The 27286-nt window shown below is 40.9% G+C and overlaps 1 protein-coding gene across 7 annotated transcripts in view; it reads right to left on the bottom strand.

Moving 5' to 3' along the window:
• Positions 1–27286, bottom strand: part of Klf12 (Kruppel like factor 12) — a 479766-nt gene that overhangs the window by 20485 nt on the left and 431995 nt on the right. For all 7 annotated transcript variants that reach the window (XM_045145262.1, XM_045145261.1, XM_045145263.1 and 4 more), the window contains one exon: positions 1462–1619. In XM_045145262.1, the coding sequence (XP_045001197.1) occupies positions 1462–1619 (158 nt within the window). The remainder of the gene's footprint in view (positions 1–1461; positions 1620–27286) is intronic.

The raw sequence follows: 27286 nt of genomic DNA, 5'->3' as shown, positions 1-27286 counted from the left end.
AACCAATCAATCAACAGTATGAGTAAAAATTATGCTTCCGAAACAGATGGACACCTCGTGAGGTTATCTAGGGAGAGCAGGGAGTATGGAACTAAGTGGAGAGGGAAAACGACTGGATGCAGTACACAGATATGGATGAGGGGATTTGAAAAATGTGGGGAATTAATCATCTTAGAAATATTAGAAGTACATTATGTTTGACGAGCAAAAGTGAACCCCCAAATCTCTGCTCTTCTGCGCAGATGAGCTTCCTATATCATAGCTTCACTGTAAAACGATGGGGTCCAGTCTCAAGGTGCAGGGTCATGAACTTGTAATATGGCTGTAAAAACAGTCAGATGCAATCACACAGGCTACATCAATCATCAAGGTTGATCTTTCTACCTGGGCTGGAAAATGGTGTATGTCACTTTATTTTTATTTTTATTTATTTATTAATTTTGATTTTTGAGGTAGGGTCTCATTCTAGCTCAGGCTGACTTGGAATTCATTGTAGATTCTCAGGATAGCCTCCAACTCACAGTGATCCTCCTACCTCTGCCTCCTGAGTGCTAGAATTAAAGGCATGCGCCACTACGCCGGCTTCACATGGTTATTTTGATTTTGGTTGAGATGGGAGCACTTTCTACACAAGAATCTTTTAGACTTGAAGTTTCCCATTACAGGACCATGTGGGCATTGAGGATAGGCACCGGACCAGCTGTGCATGTCCTATGGCCTGTGACACTAAGAAAGTGTATGTCTGCATTTCCCTGTTCTGTTTCTCTGCATAGCCCACACCAGTTGCCTGTCACCTTTTTAGGAAAGGTGGGTCCTGCTCCCATCGTATTCCACCAGTCATTTCCACTGCAGGGACCCGCGAGGACCCAGACACCTATGAAACCAGGGAATACTGGCTGAGAGGCAAATACCACAGAAGATGGAGTGAGCAGAGGCCATGTGATGCCTCAGCAGCTCACCTTCGGCAGGAGCAGAGTATGTGTAGACAGAAGGAGGAGTGGTTGAATTGTGAATTACATGTGGTGTCATCCATTGCTTTTATTTTCTCTGTAGATACTAAGCATCCCCTCCTTATATAAAACAACTACCAGGGAAAATCAATTTGAATTATGCAGAAATGTGTTTAAATTGAGCCCCAGTATGGCAATTATATATTACATATAGTATATATATTATATACTCTTGATCAGCTATTGTGATATGCCGTGTGGCCTTTTTAGAGCTGGTAAATTACACGGTGATTAAGTAGCAAAGTTAATTATGAGAAAGATGACTACATCAGTCTGTTCATACCACTTTTAAAAAAGCTCTTGCTAAAGAGAAGAAATGTCGCGTGGATTTCTTAGGTACACCACTACTGGAGATTTTCCTTTGGGAGACAAAGCTTTCTGTCAGCGACAAGAAGGTGGCGTGCCAGGGCGAGAAGTCCCAGGGGCACATTAGAAGCTCGTGGAGCTGTACCTGTGTGTGTCCTCCGATGGGCCTTCAGGTGAGAACTTTTTGTGTACACTTTGTTGCACCCCTCAAAATCGCATCTGTGGATCCGCCGTTTCCTGGAGTCGGGGGATTCCGATCGTCTCTGGCGTCTTGTGCTCTCAATACTAAATGGTGAGATTGAACTAGAAAAGAGAGAATGGGGTTACACGTGGAGAAGGATAGCCTCCCTTTTGGGGTCTAGCAGGCTGGGGACTCTGGAGCTTCCTAGATTAATGTCACCACCCTGCCTGTCCCCCAGGATGAAGCTCATCTTCATCTTGAAAGATACAGACAGTTGGTTTAACACTTCCAGGGAGAGAAAGCCATTCATACTGTTACACATGGGAGGCTGAGGCAGGGGAATGGAGACCAGCCTAGGTTAAACAGTGAGACTGCTGTCTTATAACACTAAAACCCAAGCCCAAACCAAACAAAACCAACAACTAACTAAAACAAACCCAATGAAGGTGGTGGGAAGAATCCAACCTCCCTTTTTAGAATGAAGCCATATGATGGTTAAAACTAAGGCCTCACAGATTTGAACCTGGAATGGCCTTCCTAGGGAATATTTGGGAGTTCCCTGCTATAGGCAATGCCAAAGCAAACACATGTACTCAGAAAGAGGAAGCCCTGAGTTGCACGTGACAGTGTATAAGTCATGTATAATAATATCAATGCACGTTTCATGACAAGTGAGGTCAGGCTGAAAGAAACATCAGTACATCAGTAATAACATGACTCATGCAAGCTATTTCTGTACGGTAAAATACACCTGACATTTAACTTTCCTACGTGGTGGGTTTTTATGGTAAGGAATAAAGTGCATTGTCTTTAAAGATTAGCTGTCCCACCATTATATGAAAAAAAAAAGTTTCAACCATAAAGTTTGGCCCTGACTTGCATGTTGTTCAATCTTAATGCCCCAGTAGAAAAACAGGATTAGTTTGTAATGCCAGGTAATTGATTTACTTGTACCCTTTTCAAACCTTAATCTCTTTTGATTGAGACAGCGAGAATATGACTCATCTTTTTGGTTACCCATGCAGTTCTTTAAAATGATAGTGAAATACAATTAAAAAAAAAAACAATCACTCCCATTTCTATAATACAAATTTACCATTGCAAACATTTTGACATATTTATGTTCAGTTTTTCTTTACATTTCTTTCCTCCTCCTCCTCCTTCTTTTTTGGTGCATGAGTGTCTGTGTGGAGGCCAGAGCATAACTTTGGGATTGGCTTTTACTTTATACCTGGTTTGAGGCATGCTCTCTCATTTGTTTGTCCTCTGCTCCGTCAGCAGTGGTTACACTCTCTCCTCTCCCTTCCTTTCATCCTAGGGGCACCTGGGCTACAGTGTCTGGTGCTTTTTTAGCCATGGGTTCTGAGAATCTGAACTTGCATCTTTATTCCTGTGCAGAAAGGGTTTCAACTACCCAGTCTTTCCCTTAGCCCCAGGTTTCCCACATGCTGAAGCATTTAATAATTAGTTTGGAAATGTCTTTACACTTTTATAATTGGTTATATTTCCCAATTAAATCTTCTACATTAAAAGTGTTTTTTTTAAAAATATTTTATTTAATTTCAAGAAGAGAGGGAGACAGACAGAATGGGCATGAGAGGGCCTCCAGCCACTGCAAACAATCTCCAAATGCATGTGCCTCTCTGTGTGTCTGGCTTTAAGTGGGTTTCAGGGAATCAAAGCCCTGTCATTAGGCTTTGCAGGCAAGTACTTGTTTTAACTGTTGAGCCATTTCTCTGGCCCCTAAAATTAGTTTTTATTAACCAACAATTTATTTAAAAAAAATGGAACATAACAAAGAAAATTGAACCTTCACCTGATCTTGTCTCCTCTTCCTAAGAAAAAACCTCTGTTCAGTTTTCTTTTCTTTCTTTTTTTTAAAAAAAATATTTTATTTATTGATTTATTTATTTGAGAGAAAGAGGCAGATGGGGGGGGGGGAGGGAACGGATGCACCAGGGCCTCTAGCCACTACAAAAGAAATCTAGAAGCACACACCACCTTGTGCATCTGGCTGACATGGGAACTGGGGAATCAAACCTGTGTCCTTAAGACTTCACAGGCAAGTGCATTAACAGCTAAGCCATCTCTGCAGCCCTGTTGGTAGTTTTCTTTAGGATTTTCCAGTTCCTATTTTTAACTTTTCATTGTATATATTCATGGCATGTGGTACTGTATTACTTACATACACTTTCACACAAGCATACCACACAGATCAAGCACCTGATTCTTCATGCTTCCCTGTCATTCCCTTTTCTCAGCCCTTCTCCTTTGTTCCTCTAGACAGTCTTGCTTCTACTCCTGGTCATATAAGATTTGTTATTTTACTAAACATATCTGCATGCTTAGAAGCTAATCCTATCGGTGTAGATTTTAAGCCTCATAAGTAACGCCATACATTGGCATCATTCTGCAAACTGTTCTCTGTACTCCCCCTTTTCCTTCCCTCTCCATTAGGAATCGGAGTCTGATCTATGTGGATGGGAATACTATAGTTCATCAAAGTGAGGTGCAATTGACTTGATCTTATCAATTTGCATGCATATTTTTTTTCCTGATTTAATACTTTTTTAATGAGAATTCTTTTTGTAACTGTTGGCTTGTCATAACATAACTGGCATTTTAAATTTAGTGCTATGTGAAGTTACTGCATTTTCATATGGTGGAATTTGATCATAAGTTGGTAAAGTTTTCCCACACAGGGCTCAGATAGGAGATGTTTCATCTCAAATGTAAGGACCATGAAGTCTTAGGCTGCAGATGATCGATACTGCATTCCTATCATGAAAGCTGCTATAGACCATCTGTAAATGAAGGGCACAGTTTCAGTAAAACTTTCTTTATAAACACTGGGTTGTATTGTCCATTGGCTATGCCTCTTTGACTCTTGCCTTGAACTTTAATAAACATTCATCACAGAGTTTTGAACATTAATCTCTTAAGTGCCGGGTTTAGACTATTTCTGATACCCATTCCTTCACTTGAGTGAGCTGTTCTTGCATGTCTCCTTCTGCACATGTTCCTGCCATGTCTTCAAGATATCCTTTCTCTTCTTTAAACAGTATATTAGATGGCCAAATGCTTCATATTAGGTAAGATCAAACATAAATGCTGGTTACCTAACTGTGTCTCAAATAGTTTTATGGAAGATCTACATTTAAGTAAAAAAACACATGCTATGCATGGATAAGCCATTTTATTTTTAGATGCCTGCATTACCAGTTAGTGTGGATTTGTGGTTTTCCACATAATTAATTCAGTTCTAGGGACTGGAGGCTATTGGGAAAAAAGAGTCAAAACAATGTGACTTGCCTGCCCACAAAAGTCATTCTTTACAAGGTATATTCTAGCTTTCAGTGTGATTACCGTGAACAACAAAGTCAGCCACAGCAGGGCAATTCATTTCTTGAATATGTGCTTATAAAATTAAACACAGATTTTGGTGGCAGGAGTCTCAAAAAAAGTCATTTATTATACTGTATGATGGCTGACAACTTTCAAAAATCAAGAAAATGATAGCATTTGTTGCCTTCAAGTTAAAACTTAGTCTATAATAAGAACATTTTTCTCCACAATATGTTCTATATATGAACATATAGAAGTATAAATGTCACGACATAGATGCAGATGGTTTTCACCTGTGCTTGGTTTTAGCTTGCTTGGTCTCTTGCTGAGTATTTGCATATAACATAAATGATAAAAATAAATCTGAGATCAGAACCAGTTACTAAGTGCTCTTTATGGGACCAATGAAATGATCCTCTGACACAATCCATCAACTTCCACGTGGAAGGCAGCAAAAACAAGAGAAAATCACTGAGGGGCAGGACATAGTCCCACTAAGGGTTTTGAAGGGATGTCAAGGTGAAGACATGTGAAGTGGATGGTTTCACTGCTCCAGGGCCTCAGTTCCTGCTTCTCCTCATTGTGAAGTGAAGGACTTCAGAACAGTATGAAGAAACTATGCAGAGCTACCTGCACCATGAAAACTGTTATATAAAAAAAAAGTACCTTTAAACAGTATGTCTAGTGAGTAGCAATGCTTAGTAAAGCTAGCTTTAAAATAACAATGAAGGTGAGTGTCTAAACTTTTAAGACGTTGTCACAAGACATGAGGGAACCAGCCTTCTAGCTGTACGTCTCCGCACTGCTTACCTATCCTTTTGCAGTAAGAAAACAAGGTACAGGGGCAGAGGTGACAAAGGAACAAACATGCAGGAGATCTTAAAGAACTCTGCGGCTGGAGAGATGGCTTAGCAGTTAAGGTGCTTGCCTGCAAAGCCAAGGGACCCAGGTTTGATTGCTCAGGACCCAAGTAAGCCAGGTGCACAAGGTGGTGCTTGTCTCTGGAGTTTGTTTGCAGCAACTGAAGGCCTTGGCATGCCCATTCTCTATGTATCTGAACCCCTCCCCATCTCAAATAAATAAAAACATTTAAAAAGTAAAGAAAAAAGAACTCTAGAAGATGAGGGAACAACCTACTGCTAAATAGAACTGGTCATGGCATAATTTCCTGGTTAATAGGCACTATATATGGACGGCAAGCACGGACTAGGGGTTTACCTGAGTCAGTTTCATGGCCAAGTCCAGTACCACATCAGTCAAGGTGCTCACACCAAATCATCTCACATTTTTTTACAGCCCAGGATATTGTGAGCATTTAAGGAAAATGCTTGCTAAATAGAAAGGAGCTGTGAATTTAGCCAGGCAACTCCTTGTTTAATTCCACATATTTACTAATTTATAATTACTTAAATAATCCTTAAAATGATCCTCGGATTGTGAGGGTCATTCTTCAGAAATAGGCACTCAGTCCTTCACTCCTACACTCGCCTTTCCCAGCTCCATATTTTAAGTGGTACTGGTTATCAGGGAGTTTAGGTAACCATGAAATAGGGGCCGTGGTTCTTTCTTTTAGGACAGACAGACAGACAGACAGACAGACAGATAGATAGATGCATACATACATACATACATACATACATACATACATACATACATACATACATAGATATATATCTAGATAGATAGATAGATAGATAGATAGATAGATAGATAGATAGATAGATAGATAGATCATCGCATAAAAACATAGGAAGGAGTGGTGACCATTACTTTTGTCAAGTCTACCTTATCCTGGCTCCTCAGGGGCTGTACATAAGCATGGCTGGCTGTGCCTGCCATTTCCAGTGTTTCTAGAGCAATGCGCTCTGTGATTCAAAGGCATTTGAGGACATGGTCTGGCTTACATGCTCCACAAGTTGAACTTGTTCTGGAGAATGGAAGCATGTAAGTGGGAACTGTATTGTAGGTTAGGCTTCCTGTGATCGAAATAGCTGAGGCAACGCATTTGTAAGTGTGTTCCCAAATTCTGTAAGAAACACATCTATAAGGTTCAAAAAAAAAAATTTTTTTTTTAAAAGCAGTGACTGTAGGCCCACTCTCTTCCCCCAAAGGCTGGCCCTTGCTGAGCGGTGCCTGAGGGGGACTTCACACGACCACGTGGTAGTAATTAGATCCTGAGAGAACAAACGAGTGAATCATGAATTCAGCTTTACAGCAGACTCGCTTGGAATGGCAAGTTAAATTAGAATTAAACCCAGAGAGGCTTGGAAAGTCACATCTACCAACAACTCCATTTAAATAGAAGGCACCGCATGGCTGCCAGGAAAGAAATTAGGGTTAACTGTAATCAGTGGGTAATAAAGGACCATTTGTCATGGGTGACCTCAGTGTGATGAGATGCCCTTAGCTGAAATTGGAGTTCCCAAAGGAGTTTAAAAAAAAATAAAGGAAAAGAATAAAAGGCCAGGACATTCCTTCAAGGCTAGGAAGAGGACACAGACACATCAAAAACCTAAAAATTGGAGCACAAAACACTGGAATTGACAGGAGTTCACAAATTCTCTCCCTTCCCCCTCCCCCGTCTCTCCCCCTTCCTCTCTCTCTCTTCCCCCCCCCCCCCTCTCTCTCTCTCTCTCTCTCTCTCTCTCTCTCTCTCTCTCTCTCTCTCTCGTCAAGAGAGAAAACTCCAGGTAGCATAGCTGAGGCCAGCAATGAATGGACACTCAGAGAGTACTTAAGACGCAGCAGGCTCTTCCCTGGGCACAGCATGATTCAAAGCCACCTTGAGTGGCTGGAGATATGGCTTCCCAGTTAAGCACTTGCCTGTAAAGCCTAAGGACCCTGGTTAGTAGCTTGATTCCCCAGGACCCACATTAGCCAGATGCACAAGGGGGTGCACACATCTGGAGTTCGTTTACAGGGGCTGGAGGCCCTGGTACACCCATTCTTTCTTTCTCTATCTGCCTCTTTCTCTCTCTGTCTGCCTGTCGCTCTCAAATAAATAAAAAAAAAATAAAAACAAGAAAAAAAAAAAAAGAAAGAAAAAGAAAAACAAAGCCACCTTGCAGTTGACACCATTAGTAGCCTTATCTTACACATGAAGAAACTAAGGCCCTGAGAGGATAAGGTCAAGGCTACTTATGTGAGTGAGCCCAGGGCTTGATCTTGAATATTACTTTGTACTGCCTTAGGGGAAGATATAGACATTACAAACTAGCACATGAGAAAATTTTTTTTTCATGACTTTATTTTTATTTTTCATTTTATTTTACTTTTTTTAAATTTTTATTAACATTTTCCATGATTATAAAATATATCCCATGGTAATTCCCTCCCTCCCCACCCCCACACTTTCCCATTTGAAATTCCATTCTCCATCATATTACCTCCCCATTACAATCATTGTAATTACATATATACAATATCAACCTATTTTTAAAAAGCAATGAAATAATGTGCATGCCTCAATTTCCAACTTTAAGCTGATTATGCAAAACAACAGAAGCTCTCTTGATGGTAGCCTGCCTGTTCCAATCAGACATATGCTTTACAGAGTGAGAGTTGTAAAGCAAACAAATTTTTAGAGGGAGAAAGACAAAGGAGAGGGAATCGAGGGGTCTCAGCCACTGCAATCAAATTCCAGACACCTGTGCCACCTAGTGGGCATGTGCAACCTTGTGTTTGCCTTACCTTTGTGCATCTGGCTTATGTGGGATCTGGAGAGTTGAACATGGGTCCTTAGGCATCACAGGCAAGCGCCTTAACTGCTAAGCCATCTCTCCAGCCCAAAGTAAACAATTTTGTAAACCCTATCAGTGTGGGTATGGTGACCATTCTTCCATCTAAGCACGTATCATCTTCCAGTTGTTGTAACGTACATGTTTATTTTCAGGGCAATATTCTCTAAAGACTGAGAGATGGGTAGTGGAATGTGGCACTAAAGCCAGCCACCGTGCCCCAGGATGGGTTTCTTTCTTGACACTGTAGTTGTTTTAAGAATGATACAGAAGAGAATTCCTAGTCGGTTACACAATACAGTTACCCTGAAGGGAAATAAAAGTGCATTTTCTACTGTTTTTAAACTTGACTTCAAAATTATTTTCAGTATGATACTGAGCATCATCACTTTTTTAGCGAGTTGGAATTAGCCCCTTCACATAGCACATGGGAGAAGAAAAACTTCCTTGTTTGCAAATCACACAGCCTCCTTGGAACGAATGATCAAGTCCCTAGCCAAACACCAGTGATGAGGCTTTCAGTTGACTATCTGGAAAGCCCAGGGGAAGAGATTACACTCAGCATCTTGTATCTTGTGGGCTTTCTCTGAGCCAATAGGTAGCTCAAAAAGTCAGGGCTTTTATGTTTCTTCCATGATACTACCATAGACTGTGTGCCCAGGCCTTCCTATGCTAACTGGGATAAGGAATGATTTACATACACTCCTACCATTCCCCAGCAGTCATAATCCCAAGATGGATGCATCATTCACCAGCATGAAATTCTCCTTCATGTTCTGGTGGTAGTCTGTTCTGAGAAACAACACTTTAAAAAAGTTCATTGATTGATGGATGGATTGGAGAGAGAGAGGTAGATATAGATAATGGGTGTGCCATGGGCTCTAGCCACTGTAAGTGAATTCCAGATACTTATGTCACCTTGTGCATCTGGCTCATGTGGGTACTGGGGAGTTGAACCTGGGTCCTTAGGCTTCACAGGTGCTTTAACCACTAAGCCATTTCTCAAGTCCTTTAAAAAGATTTTATTTATTATTTATTGGAGAGAAAGAGACAGAACAAGACAGATAGAATGAAACTATAATTTTGAACAGATGGAAATTGTAAGATTAGTGTTGTCTCCATTTCCGGAAACTGTGACTAAAGAGATTATATTGTCTGTTAGAACTTAGAGCCAATGTTTTCACAAAGTGTATAAATTGGGAGCAATACATTTATCACTGTAACACACCAAAAAAATTGCATCTCAACATGGTTTCAAACTACAGTTGGCAATTTTTCCTATAAACAGAATATATGCCAAATATATTTCTAACTCTTGTTTTATTTTAAAATAAACTTCTACTAAACTCACAAAAGATAATAGCTTTACAAGTGAACATTTTTTGGTGGGGGGATGGAGATCTGGAAAGAAATCCATAGCTTGTCATGATTTTTTTATCTATGAGCCCCAGTAAGTATTTTTCCACATTATGTTCTAGGTTATTAAAACTAGTCAAAACTAGTACATGATAAGCTTTTTCTTTTGGATATGTCATATTCTAGCAAGTATGACCATAGCTGTATTAAGAGAAATAAAGTTTAAGAGTGAAATAGAACCACATGAATCAATAATGGTACTGCATACAACTGGCTTCATTGCCAAGCTCTTATGATACAATTAGACTCTAAGTTGGAAGACAATTCCTTCTCTGCCCAACAACAAAAAGACCTATTTCAGATACATAGCATTTAATCAAATGCTAAATTTTGAGAAAGCACTGTGTGAACTGTAAAGTCTTCCCCCATAAAATCAGTTCATCCTGCAGCATGAAGTGGGAACCGGGATGCAAATGTACGCTTGTGGGTTAATCCGGGCATGCCCACTGGACTGAAGACACGCAACTTGCTTAAGTATCTGTTTAGAAATTATTCAGCACACATTCACATTTCAATCGTGTTCTATGCCAGGAATTGCAGCATGCTGGATTCAGGAGAATCTAATGAAAACAACAACCTTTCTAGGTCACAGCAGGATTATAGGCAATTATTTTTAATCTGCATGCCTTTAAGGCAGGCTCTGCCCTCCTCAATGTGGCACAGGTCTTACCAGGCCCTACTACTTTGTAAGAGCAGCACTTTATTTATTTATCATGTAGGGTACTGGGGGTTGAAACCAGGACCTCAAGCACGATAGGCAAGTGCCTTACTGATGAGCTCCTGCCCCCTGCTCCAAAACCACGTTTCTGCACCTCTGCTTTTGGAGACCTTCTAGAATTGTGGCGAATTAGAAATACAAGTTCTGGTTATTTGACTAAAGAAATCTTAAGAGGGAAGACATAATCTTAACATGTACTTCTATTATCAATGGATGCTTGAAAGAGTGAGGGACAAGAAAGGGAGGAAGAAGCCTTGACTCCACCCTGAGTCCGGTTTACCAGCTCTGTTGGAGCCTCCTGGAAACTCCGCTCTAGAACACAGCTGGGTGGGGAGGGCTTCACTCAACATCATCAGCCAAACATCAGAAGGATGTTTTCAGAAGACATATTCACTAATAAGTTAGTTCTGTGAATGTACCCCACGCAAGGCAAAGACAGGATAGAATGGCATCCCGTGTGTTAAATATTAAAAGATATATAAGATTCTCTAATTATATAGTTCCAATGAGAGAGCTGTAACACAGCCATAAAATACAACTTGGCCATGGAAATAAGCTTCCATCTATTTTTATGCTGATCATTAACCAGATCTGTGCCACACTAGAGATTTGTTTTATTAAAGAGCTCTGAAATTATATCAAGTAACTATCTCAGACTAAAGCTCATATAAGTTATTGAAATTTTTGTTACTCATACGGGGATCTATAAATCACAAGACCAAGTAGGATTCATTGTTGGTGGTCCATATGAGTTACTTATTTTTTTTTTTATGATCAGAGTGTCTGGGACCAGAAATATGTATTTCTCCATATACTTGACAAAGAAAACCAAAGCTTTTCCCATTTGACAGAGAGGGGACGACTTTATTTGATTTTTATTACGTTTCTAAAAACTTTAGCTAGTCTTCAAATCCCCTGACAAATTAACATTGGTACACTAGGGAAATTTGTTAGTATGACCTAACTTCATATTTGGAAAGACATTTAGAAGATGAAGAGACTGAAGCATGTCATGATTAATTTCCTACCTCAGGGCCACACAGCCAAGCAGAGGCAAACATGCAGTCAGACACAGCCCTCCTGACTCCTTGCATAACGAAGGCTTGCCCACTTTCCAGCGAGGTTGTACAAAGAGCTGAGTGATAATCTCCCCTTAGTATGAAGGAAAACCCGCTTAGCAACCCTGATATCTTTCTGTTTTCATCAGATAGAAAGAACTACAAGTTTCACTCTATTTACTGTTTACTTTTGGTTGCTAGGAAACTCACATGCAACAAACCAGAATTTGCTATGTTTGTTTTCTATTTTGATTGCATGATTTGAAAAAAAAAATAATGATATGGTTTTGATTTTTATATTGTAATTATAAAACCCTTCCTCAACTAGTTGAACTATTAATTAATAAACACTAAAACCAGAATAAGATGATGTTTAAAATGGAAAAAAAAGATAGAAAAAATTATAAATTCCAAGAGTGAGCTTAATCTGCAGACCTTCAAAGATTTGTAATTAAGAAGGCACTTTTATTACATTTGAAGGAAAAAGAAAAGAACAGAACAGAAAAAAGTGTCCTGATGTCAAAGAAAAAGACATAGGACTTTGAGTGTGAAAAACAGGAACTGGGCATGGAATCTCAGACATTCCTCCTCTTTGGTTTTCAATTATCCACACTTCAAATGTGTATTTACTGGGGACTATGGATAGAGTTTTCCTGGATTTAGCAAAGAGTGACATAAAGTTGAGCTAATGTCAAATATATCCCTTATGCTTCCTAACATTGTGCTTATTCTTCCTTCTTTTTCAGTCAAAAAGAACTTTATCAGGATATAATTCACTTGCCATAAAAGCTACTCTGAAGTTCACAGATCAGAGGCATCCCAAATGGTCACAGTAACGCACACCCGTTACTCCAGTCTACCTCCACAGCATCTCCGTGACCTCCAGAGTCATCCCCATACTTACCAGCAGTTCTCTTGCCTTCCCCTAGCCCTCAGGAGATGCTAAGCTACTTTCCATCCTGTGGATTTGTCTATTCTTGACACTGAATACAAATACATTAACACACCACACAGCTCTTGGTATTTCTTCCAGTCAGCATAGATTTAGGGGATCATCTATGTTTAGCAAGCATTAGACTGTCTTCCTTTTCATAGTCAAGTAATATTCACTTGTAGGCATGTCACATTCTATGTATCAACCACCCCTTAGTTGAAAGGCATTTGGATTGGTTCTACTCATTGGCTGTGAAGTGTGTTGCTGCTGGCAGCAAAGTGCACAGGGTTTGTTGGATACATGTTTTCAAATCTACGAGTCCCACCTAGGACCACTATTACTATGTCATACACTGATACTATACTTTATACTTATTATCTTGAAGACCTGGTGACCATGTTTCAGAGTCCCTGCAGTATGCAGGATCTCTTGGGCCTTGTAATAAAGACTCATTTTCTGCACAACCTCATTGACACATCATGCATCTTTTTAGTTTTCACCTTCCTAAAGAGCGTAGATTGTATCATGATTTTGTTGAGAACTTCTATAATGATTAAGATGATAGAATATCTTCAAGTGCTCATAGGCCATTGACTTTTCTCCTTTAGAGAAACATCTATGTATATACATACATACATATATATATATATGTATATATATGTATGTATGTATGTATGTATGTATGTATGTATTTTTAATTTAAAATTGCCTTTTAGTTTTATTGCTAAGTTGTAAGATTCCTTCATGTATCTTGGCTACAACTCACTTCACATTTAATTTGGAAACATTTTTATGTGGGTTCTCTTTTTCACTTTGTCAGGCATTTGAAGTACATGTTTTTTCTTAATTTTAAAAATCATTTATTTATTTGAATGTGCATGTGCATGGGGTGGGGGGGGGAGTATTGGGATTAAAGGCGTGCACCACTACACCCAGCTCTTAAAGTTTATTTATTTATTTTTTTAATATTTTTTTGTTTATTTTTATTTATTTATCTGAGAGTGACAGAGAAAGATAAGAAGAGAGAGAGAGAGAGAGAGAGAGAGAGAGAGAGAGAGAGAGGGAGGGAGGGAGAGAACGGGCGCGCCAGGGCCTCCAGCCACTGCAAATGAACTCCAGACATGTGCGCCCTCTTGTGCATCTGGCTAACGTGGGTCCTGGGGAATTGAGCCTCGAACTGGGGTCCTTAGGCTTCACAGGCAAGCGCTTAACTGCTAAGCCATCTCTCCAGCCCTAAAGTTTATTTTTATTGTTTAGTTGAGAGGGAAGAGAAAAAAGAGGCAGATATGTATATATGTATGTATGTGTGTGTGTGTGTGTGTGTGTGTGTTTGTATACACACATACATACATACACATCTCTCTCTCTCTCCATATATATATATATGGGCCATGACAACCCATATATATCTATAGATAGATTGATAGATAGATAGATATAGAGAGGAGAGAATATATGGGTTGCCACAGCCTCTAGCCACTGCAAATGAACTCCAGGTACATGCACCATCTTGTGCATCTGGCTCACAGGGGTACTGGTGCATTGAACCTGGGTCCTTAAGCTTTGCAGGTATGCACCTTAATGACTAAACTATCTCTCTAGCCTCTTGTAAATTTTAAATAATAATGTCTACGTTATTTACTTCTCTAATTTCACTATCTCTCATCACTAGCAAAATGTTATCCATAGTTCTCAGGATCAGAGACACCTAGATATTGCTGCTCAACTTTCAACACGTGCTTTATTTATCGTTTATAGTATCCTGATGGCAGTGGAATGATGGCTTAGATACATAAACTTAGGAGACGATCACAAAAATTCCACGGGGATAAGAAGGATAGCTAACTGTCACTGGCAGTCTCATGGGTGAGGAAACAAGTGATACAGAAGCTTTGACCTGGGAAGTGATGGTCTAACAGCTGTAGTCCATACCTAGTTACTACATCACGTCTTTCCTATGGAGGATGGGAAACTTTTCATATATTAAGATAATAGTAAGGCTCTTGTACCATATTTATTGATGAGTTAAATATTTTATGACCTATTGAAAAAAAATATTTGGAACTTTCCTGCTAATATATTCAGTAAGATTAAAACAGATAGGTAAGGGCTGGAGAGTTGGCTTAGTGGCTAAGGAGCCGGCTGGCAAAGTCAGGTTTGATTCCCTATTATCCATGTAAAGCCAGATGTGTGAGGTGGTGCATGTGCCTGGAGTTTGTTTGTAGTGGATAGAAGGTCCTGACATGCCATCCCCTCTCTCTGCCTCTGTATCTCTCTCCCTCTCAAATAAATAAATAAAATATTTTTAAAAAAAACCAGATTGGTAGTTTTAATCGTAACACAACTGACTCAGTAACACAATTATTTCACCCAAAGCAAGTGGTCATGCCAAGGCATCCTTAGGAAAGTTGTGGTCCAGCTAAGTAGAGGCTTTGGTTTTCTATCTACCTTAAATATGGTGGAAAATGGCTCAAGTCTTAGCCAATTCCATGACGTGTGGAAGTAATGGAATACATAAGTTTCGGGGAGGCTTCTGATCTTAGGGTCTCCTGAGGCTAAAAATGGCTCCTTCTTCAGTTCACACATCCCAAACAGCCAGACACCAGCCGTCCGAGAGTCCAGTAGCCAGTGACTGCCCAGCTTCCCTCCCCCGTGTGGGCCTCCTCTGGTGGGATGCTGTCGGCTCCTATCCTGGGGCTCTCTTCGTCGTTTCTCTGGTTTCACGGCCATTCCTTGCCAAGTTTGCACAAGAGGGAAACAACAAACTCCTTCGCTTGGCAAGGACAGGGTTGCTATCCTTCCTCACAGCCTTGGGGAAAAGATCCCATTCAAAATTTGGGGCAGTTGTGGTCAGTCTCCTTTCCAGGGGTCTCTAAGGGTACATTTTTCACATCAAGGGTTTTGCTGCGGAGGAATTTGGCACCAGTCAGGGGAGGGAGTACCTAGTTCTGTCTGGAAAGACCAGGGCCAGCTTAGAGGGGGCCAGCAACTGAGTGAGTCCCCAGTATTGGTTAGTGACCCTGTTGATGGCAAGGAATAAGCGGTAAAGAAAGAGAGAGGTGATGGTTACGGAGGTCAAAACATACTGACTCATGGCTCAATCAGTAACGTGCTTGCTGTGTGATCGCGAAGATCTGAGTTCGATTCCTCAGCACCCACGTAAAACCTGGGCACCGTGGACAATGCTGATCCTCCAAGTGTGGGGGAGGCAGCGACAGGAGGCTCCCTAGTACTTGCTGCTTGTCTAGTCAAATGAGTAATTTCAGGTTCTGAGAGAGACCGCGCCCCCCAAAATAAGGTTGAGAACTCCTGAGGGAGACACACAGCACACACTGACCTCTGGCCTCCACATGCACGTGTGGATGTACCTGCACATGCAAATGCACTCCCACACACATGACCATGCATAAACACATGCTCACACCACACATACAAAGACATGCCAAAACAACAAAAAGGAGTCCACTCACACATTGAATCTTAACCATAACCTGCATAATGTTTGGGGGGCGTAACAGCGGGGGTAGGGGGTGGGATTAGGAAGACACCACATGACCAGGCCTAAGTTGAATACACTTAGGAAGTCTCCTTAATGAAACTTATTTATTTATTTATTTATTTATTTGTAGGTACTTAAAGTGTCAGGACTTCGTTTTGATCTCCAGGAGGAAAACTGTGGCTTGCAAAAGTAGGGGTCGCTGGGGGAGGAAGTGATTAAAGTTAAGTCTTCTATCAATTAGAGAGCTATTTATTGCCGTCATCTAAGTAAATGGATTCTACCTGAACCAAAGTAGTGTCCTTAAATCTGAGTCAGAGGGGACCGATTCCCAGGCATTTCATAAGTAGAGCTGTCAGTGCTTGGTGATTGATTGGATAATGAGGAAAAGGGAGAGAGGGCAATGAAAAGTGACCCACACAGGTTAGCCCGGGTGACCAGGATAAAAGCAATGTCATTAACCCGCAGCCTCAGAAAAATGGCATAATAAGAGGAGGGGATGACAGAAATCACTCTGTATGTACACAGCAGATTTATGTCGACAGGACAACAGGGTGGCACATTCTTTTCATCTGGAAGACAAGTCATAAATTTATAAAGGGTCACATAAACTCGGCAATAAAGAAGAATTTTCAGGAATAACGTGAATGGGTTTTACAAAAGAAAGCTCATAAAATAAGCTTAATGGTAATGGAATTTCATGCTATGGGGGCCCATGTGTAATTCTGAAGGCCAGGTACTTTGTGAGGAAACTCAGATTAAAAATGCATAGCTTTTGTTTACTCTGTCAATTAACATTCATTAAATTCTTTCATGGATATTACTGTTTATGGTTGGCAGTTTACATACTTGATGAACTAAGTGATTGCTTTTTTCTGGCTGGGTTTCATTACACCAGTTTGTTTTTCAGGACCTTAAAGAGAGTAGAGAGGGAGCAGTGGATTCTCCACAGGCTCTGGACAAGGACCACGGCCTCAGGCAGCGAGCTGGGGGTTTCCATCCCACAGCGGCAAAAGCTAGGGGACATGCAGGAAGAGCTCGGTGGGAGGCAGACTCTTGCGGCTGCATTTTTGAATGGGTCTTAGAAAAAGCTGACAGCTTCTGTTAGCTTTGGTTTCTTTTTCCATAAAACAGCGATTCCCTAGCTGGACATGATGACACTCACCTCTAATCCCAGCACTCTGGAGAAAGCAAAGGTAGGTGGGTTGCTGTGAGTTCAAGGCCACCCTGAAACTACATAGTCAATTTTAGGTCACCCTTTGCTAGGGAGAGAGAGACTCTACCTCCAAAAGCCCAAACAAACAAACAAACAAACAAACAAAAAAATCAGTGATCCCTACACCTTGTGAGGTCATCCAAAAAAAAAAAAAAAAGACTCAGGTTATGAAAATAAAAGAACATGGGTGAATAGGTGGGTACTTGGAAATTTTTCTGTCTCCTTGTGCCAACATCAGTTATGAACCCCTGGTTAAGTAATTTACATAGGAATCTGGGGTTCAGTCAAGTAGCCTAAGAACATAGATCCGAAGACGTGGGTGCTGTCTTTTCACTACTGGTTGGCCCACGCAGCAGTTGTCAGGAGGAGTGGGGTTCAGTGTTCAGTGGGGTTCACATTTGTCCTTTCAATTGCCCTTATTTCATTATGTGTGATCTTTTCAAGGTTCACCTGTGTCATTTCAGAATTCATAAGTGTTTTTTTTTTTTTTTCTACAAGGTAGCATCTCACTCTAGTGGCCTTGAACTCATGGTGATCCTCCTACCTCTGCCTCCCGAGTGCTGGGATTAAAGGTGTGCACTACCATGCCCGGCTAAGATTCATGAGATTTTAGGCCAGATAAAATTGTGTTGTGTTTTCAGTTTGCTTACATTCCACACTTACTCTTTCAGCCACTGCTGGGCACTTGGATACCATGTGTTCAGCTACTGTGAATAATGCTGCTATAACTGCTATCTGAGCTTCTGCTTTCAATTCTTTGGGGTAGATTTCCAAATTGCTGGGTCATTTGGCACCCACCTACTTAACTTTGTGAAGAATCACCAAATGTTTCCATATCAGTGGCAGTTCTACATCTCATAAGCAAAGCATTAAGGTCCAATGCTTCAATATCCTCTCTAATAACCTGTTATTTGCCATTGCAAAAATAAAACCCACCCTGATGGCTGTGAAGGAGTCCCCTGTAGAGTTCTTTTAAAACATTTTTTTTAATTTTATTTATTTATTTATTTGAGAGCGACAGACACAGAGAGAAAGACAGATAGAGGGAGAGAGAGAGAATGGGCGCGCCAGGGCTTCCAGCCTCTGCAAACGAACTCCAGACGCGTGCGCCCCCTTGTGCATCTGGCTAATGTGGGACCTGGGGAACCGAGCCTCGAACCGGGGTCCTTGGGCTTCACAGGCAAGCGCTTAACCGCTAAGCCATCTCTCCAGCCCGAGTTCTTGATAAAACAAGCCATGCCTGTCACCACGCCAGTGCTTTTCCGTTTCTCAGAGAACAAAGCCCGGGCTTGATTATGGCCTACAACATCCCGCAGGGTCCCCGTGACCCATCTAGCCTCATTAATGCACTCTTCTGTTCACTTTTCTCACCAGCATCCCGCGGCTTCTGGCCTCACTTAGTCTATGTTTCTGACCAAATATCACTTCTTTAGGGGGAACAACCCCAGGCCCCAATTTAAAGAGAGTCTCCTTATATCGTCTCACTGTCTATTGCTGTATTTGTCCTCATGTCCCTTGTCACTCAGTGCCCTGAAAATTCCATGCGGGAGGGGACCTTCTTTTAGTCTCAGAGGCATAAAGTCATAGATACTAACTGTTAAGAGTGCACAGTTTATAGATGCTTAATAGCTCAGAGTTTCTGAAGATCTCCCTTTTCAAAAAGTTATTTGCAAGCAGAGAGATAGAAGAGAGATGAGAGAACGAGGAGAGAGAGAATGGGTACATAAGGGCCTCCAGCTGCTACAAACGAACTCCAGATGCATGCACCACTTTGAGTATCTGGCTTTATGTGGGTACTGGGGAGTCAAACTCGGTTTGTTAGGCTTTGCAGGCAAGTGCCTTAACCGCTGAACCATCTTTCCAGTCCTTGTTCAGGATTTTTTTTTAATTTAATTTATTAGTTTTCTTTTCAGCGAATACAGGCAATTTGGTACCATTATTTAGGCTCATCTGTGATCTACCCCCTCCCATTAGACCCTCCTTGTTAATGAAAATGGGTCGTGCCTTGTGGAGTTAGCCCCCAGTTATCAGTATGATAAATGTCTCTGCAAATCATGACCCAACATGTGACTCTGACATTCTTTCCACCCCCCTCTTCCGCAAGATTTCCCTGAGCCATGTTGGGTTCATTTTTGGTCTGCTTCAGTGCTGAGGTGTTGGGGGCCTCTTTGTTCAGGATTTTTAAGACATGGGATCTTCACTATTTTTGTCAATTTTCATAATAGATAGCCAAAGATGCTTTGATAGCTGAATATAAAAACAAACAAACAAACACATAGCTTTTCTTTCTTTTGGAAAAGGCAGAGTTTTCTACCATCTATTGATTGCTTAATAAAGTACTGAAATTATCTATTGAGATCCTGAATTTTAATAATAGCATTTGGCTTTTACTTAAACCCAGGACTGTACAAAAATTTAATGCATATTATAACTCATTTTCTTTTGTGTGTGTATGTTCTGTGTTATGTGATGTGTGTGTGTGTGTGTGTGTGTGTGTGTGTGTGATGTCATCTGTGTGTTATGTGGTATGTGTATGTGTGTGTGTCTATGTGTGTGTATGTTCATGGTCCACATGTTGTACTATGGAGGTCGGAGGCTGACGTTGGCTATCTCCCTCTGTTGCTCTCCACATGGTATTGATGGAGGCAGGGTCTCTCCCTTGAACCCAGAGCTCATTGATTCAGGTTTCCTAGCAAGCCAGCTCATACCAATAATCCCTCGTCTCCTGAGTTGTGTGTGGGGTGAAAGGTGGGCTGCCATACCCTCCTGGCATTTACACGAGCTGTGGGTATCTCAGCTCAGGTCCATATGCTTGTACCATCTCCTCAGCCACATACTGCCCCCAAGTTCTTTAGGTATATGCAATTTATGGGGGGAAAGCAAACAAAGAACCAGGAGGTGTAACCTGCCATGGTCACACAGCAGGGGCATGGGGCACAAACATTTGAACAGGCGGTCTTCAAAGTTCATTGCTTCTCTGCCTCTACCATTCGGCAAAGAAATTAAACTTAGCAACAAAAACCCAAGACACTGATATCCCACAGCCTTAAGAAATATGCTGCTTATGTTTGAAAGTATATATGTGTAATTTAAAAGATGCCAGGCATGCCAGGTACAAGCAAAACGGGTGCCTCTGTTATTGTTCAATGTCATTAGAGGAATGCCAAGGACAGAGCCACCCTTGGGGCGCTGAGGTGGACCAGAAGTCAGCCTGGAGGAAGAGAGACTTGGGCGAGTCCTGACTGTTGAGTGGAAATTATGTAAGGGAAGTGGTTTGGGGGTGAGATGGTGATGTCAATGCAGACTGGATGAGCCACCTGGGCAATGGGCTAAGAACCGAAAGGAATGCAGGACAATGGTCAACACATCCAAATCAGACTATCCGGAAGTTCATGCTCTTTTGGAGGAGCAATGAGGAGGGAGCTTAGCCAAGTTTACTGAGCTATGAATAAATGGTGCGAAGGCCTGTGCTGTCTGCTGGACAAGGACTCTCTTCACTGTTCAAATCAACTCTCTGAGAGTGATACTATTGTCTTCCATTTTTGTGGCACTAGATATTGAACCTCATGCATACTAAATAAGTACTCTACCACTATCCTCTTTTTCTCTGTTCTTTCTTTCTTTTTCCTTCTTAAGAAACCTTTTTATTTTTACTTATTTGAGAGAGAGAGGCAGATATATAGAAAGAATGGGTGGGAAAGCCAGGGCTTCCAGCCATTGCCAATGAACTCTAGATGCATGTGCCACCTTGTGCATCTGGCTTACGTGGGTCCTAGGGAATCGAACCTGGGTCTTTTGGCTTTGCAGGCAAGAGCCTTAACTGCTAAGCAATCTCTCCAGCCCTGTTCTTGTTTTTTGAAATAGGGTCTTGCTGTAGCTCAGGCTGACCTGGAATTCACTATGTTGTCTCAGGGTGACCTCCTACCTCTGTTTCCTGAGCACTGGAATTAAAAGTGCACCAACATTCCCAAATTTCTTTCCATTTTCTTTTTTTCCTTTTCAAGGTAGGGTCTCATTCTAGCTCAGGATGACCTGGAATTCGCTCTGTAGTCTCAGGGTGGCCTTGAATTTACGGCAATCCTCCTACCTCTGCCTCCCAAGTGTTGGGATCAAAGACGCGTGCCACCACACCCAGCTCTTTCCAATTTTTGAGACCGATTCTCACTAAGTTGCCTAGGCAGGCCTTGGACTTTCAATCCTCCTGCCTCAGCCTCCAGAGTAGTTGGGATTACACACCTCCTCTACCAGCCTGGCTGAGGGAGAAAGCAAGCACAGCCGTAAGTACACAGCAGAGGTTAAAGACTATGATCGTGTGACAAGCACTTGTCTTTGTTCAGTCTTTGTGTTGATTGTTTTCTCTCTCAGCCTAAATTTCATCAGATTAAAAATGACTGCCGGGGGCTGGAGAGATGGCTTAGCGGCTAAACACTTGTCTGTGAAGCCTAAGGACCCCGGTTCGAGGCTCGATTCTCCAGGACCCAAGTTAGCCAGATGCACAAGGGGGCGCACGCATCTGGAGTTTGTTTGCAGTGGCTGGTGGCCCTGGTATGCCCATTCTCTCTCTCTCTCTCTATCTGCCTCTTTCTCTCTCTGTCTGTCACTCTCAAATAAATAAATAAAAATGAACAAAAAAAATTTTTTTTAAAAATGACTGCCGGTGGCACCCAGCTGTAGCTGGAAGGGTGTCAGCTCCCCACCTGGGAGCTACGTAGGTTCAGCAAGTACACTCTCTAAGCTGTGTGCATCATGACGAGCCTGCTCGTCTGCGCCCATTACACACTATTCCCCTTACACCCTGCTGACTGAAAACCTGTGGTGGACCCCTTTACTCTTTCATCCAAGGATCGATCTTCCAACCATTAAAACCCCCACACTGTAACTCATTGACAGGGGGAAAGGCTGTGAAGTTTGAGAGCTGCCTCATACACCAGTGACATTAATTTAAGAGCCTAGAGCTCCTATAAATTATTACCCATCCCTCCCAACCGAGAGCTAATTGTCAACATAATAAATATTTTACTCTTACAGACGCCAGCATAAACTACAGAAGTATAAGAGTACGTGCCTCCAAAATTCATCCCCTAAGAAATTCACCATTTTAAAATTACCACAACATTCTCAAGTTTATATTGCATTAGCTGTGGGTGTAACTGAAGATCCTATTTTCAAACAAGAACTTTATACATGGCTAATTATTTACTCAGTTTCCATAGAAGGTCACTTGAAAAATCTTCCCATAATGCCTATTATGGTTCTCCAATAGCCAAACAGACGTCGGCTGTCAGATAGACAATCATTATGAAGGATTAATGGGGGATGAAGTGTTCAAACACATTTAACATCATTACTGTAAGGTGAGGTTCATTCAAAGAGCAGGTAGGGCCAAACAATGCAGTACTAATGCTCACTATGAAATTGAGTGACCAAAAATTAAAGAGACTTCCAGTGGAAAATTACATATTAATAAATATACTCCAAAGTACATCAGGAAGTTACTAGCTTTATTTTTCTTTCTTTCTTTCTTTCTTTCTTTCTTTCTTTTTTTTTTTTTGGTTAAACTTCAGAGCAACAAATGAAATATCTCCTTGTTTGATTTGCAGCTCATTTCATTATATGCTAACTGTTTAAATGTTTCAATCTCCTAGCTAAAAAGAAAATGTACCAGTCGGTTTCTGCCAATTCATTTCTATTTTATAATCAACATAATGTACTTTTTGTTTTCCTTTTGTCTTCACTCTAGACTACCCAAGGACAACTTCTGAGGTGTTTCAAAAATCCCTATACACATAACCCTAGTAGGTCCCTGTGGAGCTCACTGTAGCCAAGGTACTATTGGCATTGTGAGGGAATCCTATTAATTTTCTATCTTGCCACTTCTTCATCTACGAGTGTAACCTTTCTCAGAATGACAAATTGAAAAGCATTGCATCCAGAGCCATATTTATTTATTCTTCAAAGTGACTTCACTATACCACAATGCCTATATTTCAGATTCCTTGAGAGCCCTTACACATGACTGTCATTAATAGAAAGGTGTTATTCTTATCTACCTTGGACAAGTAATTTAGCATACACAGAATCTAAGTTCTTCATGTGAAAATAAGAGATTCAAACTAAATAATCTTTTTGGCCTTTCCATTCCTATGATTCTATTAATCTAAAATGCTTTAGACCAATACCAAAGAATTAAGGAGGAATTATCATGCCTACCTGCTCATACTAGTTCCTAGTTTTATTTCCCTTGCTACTCAACCAATTAACATATCGTTTTATGTAGAACAAGTCTTTAACAATCTCTAATTTTGTGCATGAATATTATGTACATAAATAAACATATGCAAATATCCCATTTTTATAGCAAGAAGATTAAAGATATAATGTAGCTTTTTTTTTTAAAGAAGAAAATATGTCAGAACCCCTCAGAAGATTACCAGACTGATGAAATGAACCTTCACATGACATTAAAATCTGATTGTGAACCAATGACATCAAAATGTCTGAAGATTGTATTCTGATAGATGTGAGAAATTGCTTTGTTATTGAAATCGAGATTACTTAACATTCTTGAGTATATGTTATTTTATATACATGTATACATACATGCATACATACATGCATACATATATATGTGTGTGTATATATATGTATATACACATACATACATACATATGGCTGAAGAGATGGCTTAGCAGTTAAGGTGTTTGCTTGCTAAGCCTAAAGACCCATGTTCTACTCTCCAGCTTCCACATAAGTCAAATTCACAAGATGATGCAAGCACGTAAGGTCGCAGATGCATACAAGGTTGTGTACGTGTCAGGAGTTAGACTTCAGTGGCTGGAGGCCCTAGTGCATCAATTGTCTCTCTCTTTCTCCTTCATAAAAATTACAAAAGATATATATCTAGCTATTTTTTCATATCTTTGTGTTGGAAACAAATTTCACAAGACACTGCCTGATCTTTAGAATGCAAAGTCAGCACAAGTGAATGTGCATTATCTGTTTAAACAACATTAATAATAAAAGTAATGCAGAAACCAAATGTGAGTATCAGACATGGTTTATGCACTGGGGTGGGAGGAATGTGATAAGAGTGGCAGGTTACCCTAAAAGGGTTGCAGGATTTAAAAAAAATCCGAAAAAATGAAGTGCACATTAAATCTAGCCATGGTGATTGTGGTAGTTTGAATAGATGGCCCTCAATATATTCCGTTATTTATTGTTTGTATTTTGTATTCTGCAGCCACCTGGCTGGAGGAAATGTCACTGGGTGGATCTTTAGGTGTGGTGGTGGGTTTCCGATTTCAATCTAAAGATATGCAACGTGTGCCTAGCTGGAGTTCCTGAAGTGTGGCTTTTGGCTTTAGGCTAGTGCTTCTCTCTGTCTGCTTGGGCCTGTGAAGGCAGGCCAGCTTCTTCTGCCATTTATGGAACTTCCCCTGGATCTGTAAGCTTCAATAAATCCCTTCCTCCATAACCGTGCTTGGTCTGGAAGTTCATCTCAGCGAACCTGAATCTGTCTGCTACATTGATTTTCATTCAACTTTCATTAATGATTATTTTATTTATGAATTTATAGTTGGTTGGTCATGTGTGATTGAAAGAAAGAGAATTGTGGTGTAGCACTTGAATCTTCTGGGCCTATCACACTGTACTACTCTAGACAGATAACTTACAGCCTTGATGCCTCAGTTTCCCATCTATAAAAGGAACAAACATATTTGTCTTAAAGCAGGATTGTCCAACCTGTGGGTCACATGATACCTAGAGGTAGCAAAGAATTCAGCCCAACACCTTTGTACATGGCAATGCCAGACAGTAATGTCAAAAGTATAGACCCTCTGTCAGATTTAGAGCACTACAGTTAGGAATAAGTTAATTCAAATATGCAAAACATTGAAGACAGCCTGCTACTTGGTTAGTTTAGTTAGAAATTTCAAAATGTGCTCAAATAAAATTTACTTTTTTATATTTTATTCTTATTTATTTATTTGAGAGACAGATATAGAGAGAGGCAGATAGACAGTGATAGAATTGGCCACTGCAAATGAATTCCAGATGCATGTGCCATCTTGTGCATCTGCCTTATCTGGGTCCTGGGGAATTGGTTGGGTCCTTTGGCTTTGCAGGCAAGTGCCTTAAGTGCTAAGCCATCTCTCCAGCCCTAAAATTTACTTTTAAGAATGAATGTCATATAGTGTATGTGGAATAGAAGTATAAACTCAAAGATTTACAGTGTTTTCAGCTTTTTAAAGGTTGGAAACTCATTGTTGTGGGACAAAAGTTAGGGAATGAAGTTTCTCTATTTTTTTTCTCTGTCTCTGACAAAGTTTTCTTATGGAGCCCAGAGGTATGTGAACTTGTGATCTTGCTTTTGCTTCCCAAGTGCTGAGTTTATTGGTGTGCAGCCCTACATGTAGATGTCACTTCTCTCTCTCCTCTCTTTTACTACTGCTACTTGAAGCTCTCTAGAAAAGTCTGCAGCTCTGTAGACTATTAATAACTTCTGAATCAATCTGGAATTTGCAGAGAGATGATGATAAATAATCATAAAAGCATATTAAACTACCATTGCCAGTGACAGAAACATTTATAAATTTATCTGAGGTTAGCATATTCTTGGATAATTTTATTTTTTCCACAACTTGTCTGATTTCCAACTTCAAATCATAATTTTCCCTTTTAGCTGAGATGTGTTACATTCTGAGGTATATTAATTAAAAACTGGTTCTGTGCCCAGGAATACACAGTGAACAATCCATCCAAAGATGATCTGGTAGGCCTGAAGGACAAAGCAGTGGGTGGATTATTGAATTTTGTGAACTTAGATCAAGAATATGCAACCTGCTCACATATTTTCAAAGACCAACAAGCCTTCCCAGAAAAAGATACAAGAAAAGAACTGAATCTCTCTGAGAGGTGTGGAGTGTGGTAATGTGATGTGATGTGTCCTCATGTTCATCTGTAGAAACGCTACCCAGTGAGGTGATAGTATTTGAAGGTGGTGAGGTGATGGGACCACCTGAGTCATAGCAGTGACTTTTGTAACATGGCCCCCAGGGAGCTAGTTTGCTTTTCCAGCATGCGAGGGTGCAGCCAAACAGCCATGCTCATAAACCAGAAAGCATCCCCGTCCCAAACACACTGAACCTTCCAGCTCTCTGATCTTGGACTTTTCCTATGTAAGAACAACAGGAACACCATTTCTGTGGTTTATACAACACTGAGTCTTGAAGTCGTTTGTGAGCGCTGCCCAGGCAGAGAGGCACAGGGTAGAGTGCTTAAGTTTTGTGACAGAGGATCATTCATTTCAGGCCAGCTATGTCACACATACTTTACTTGTATTGAATAAGTTTAATCCATAATAAGAACTATGCAGAGTTTGTCTGCCAAATGTTCCTTCCTCCCGAGGAGCTGGGATGGAGAAGGCATCCTGAAAGCCCCTATGAGAGTCCCAGGGGAATGCATCTTGCGTTCTAACATATGTCTGAGTGTGGGAGGTTCCGCGCAAATCGGCGCTGGGGGAGAGTTGGAGAATGCACAGGAGGGACCAGCCTAGCAGGCTTCGCTGCTGACAGACCAGACAAGGCATGCATGGAAAGCTCACCCAGAGCTGATGTGATTTATATACCTCAAAGCCAGCCCCCCCAACCCCAAATCCAGGAACAAAAACACAACATAAAGGCTAGACAGATGACTTAGCAATTAAGTGATTTGCCAGAGAAATCTAAGGACCCAGGTTCAATTCTCCAGTACCCACCTGAGCCAGATACACAAGGGGGCGCATGCTTCTAGAGTTCACTTGCAGGGGCTAGAGGCCCTGCCATGCCCATTCTCCCTCTCTCAAAACAAGTAAACAAATCAAATATTAA

This window comes from Jaculus jaculus, chromosome 3 (assembly GCF_020740685.1).
Source record: "Jaculus jaculus isolate mJacJac1 chromosome 3, mJacJac1.mat.Y.cur, whole genome shotgun sequence".
Taxonomy (NCBI): Eukaryota; Metazoa; Chordata; class Mammalia; order Rodentia; family Dipodidae; genus Jaculus; species Jaculus jaculus.
This window is presented reverse-complemented; position numbering and strand designations above follow the sequence as displayed.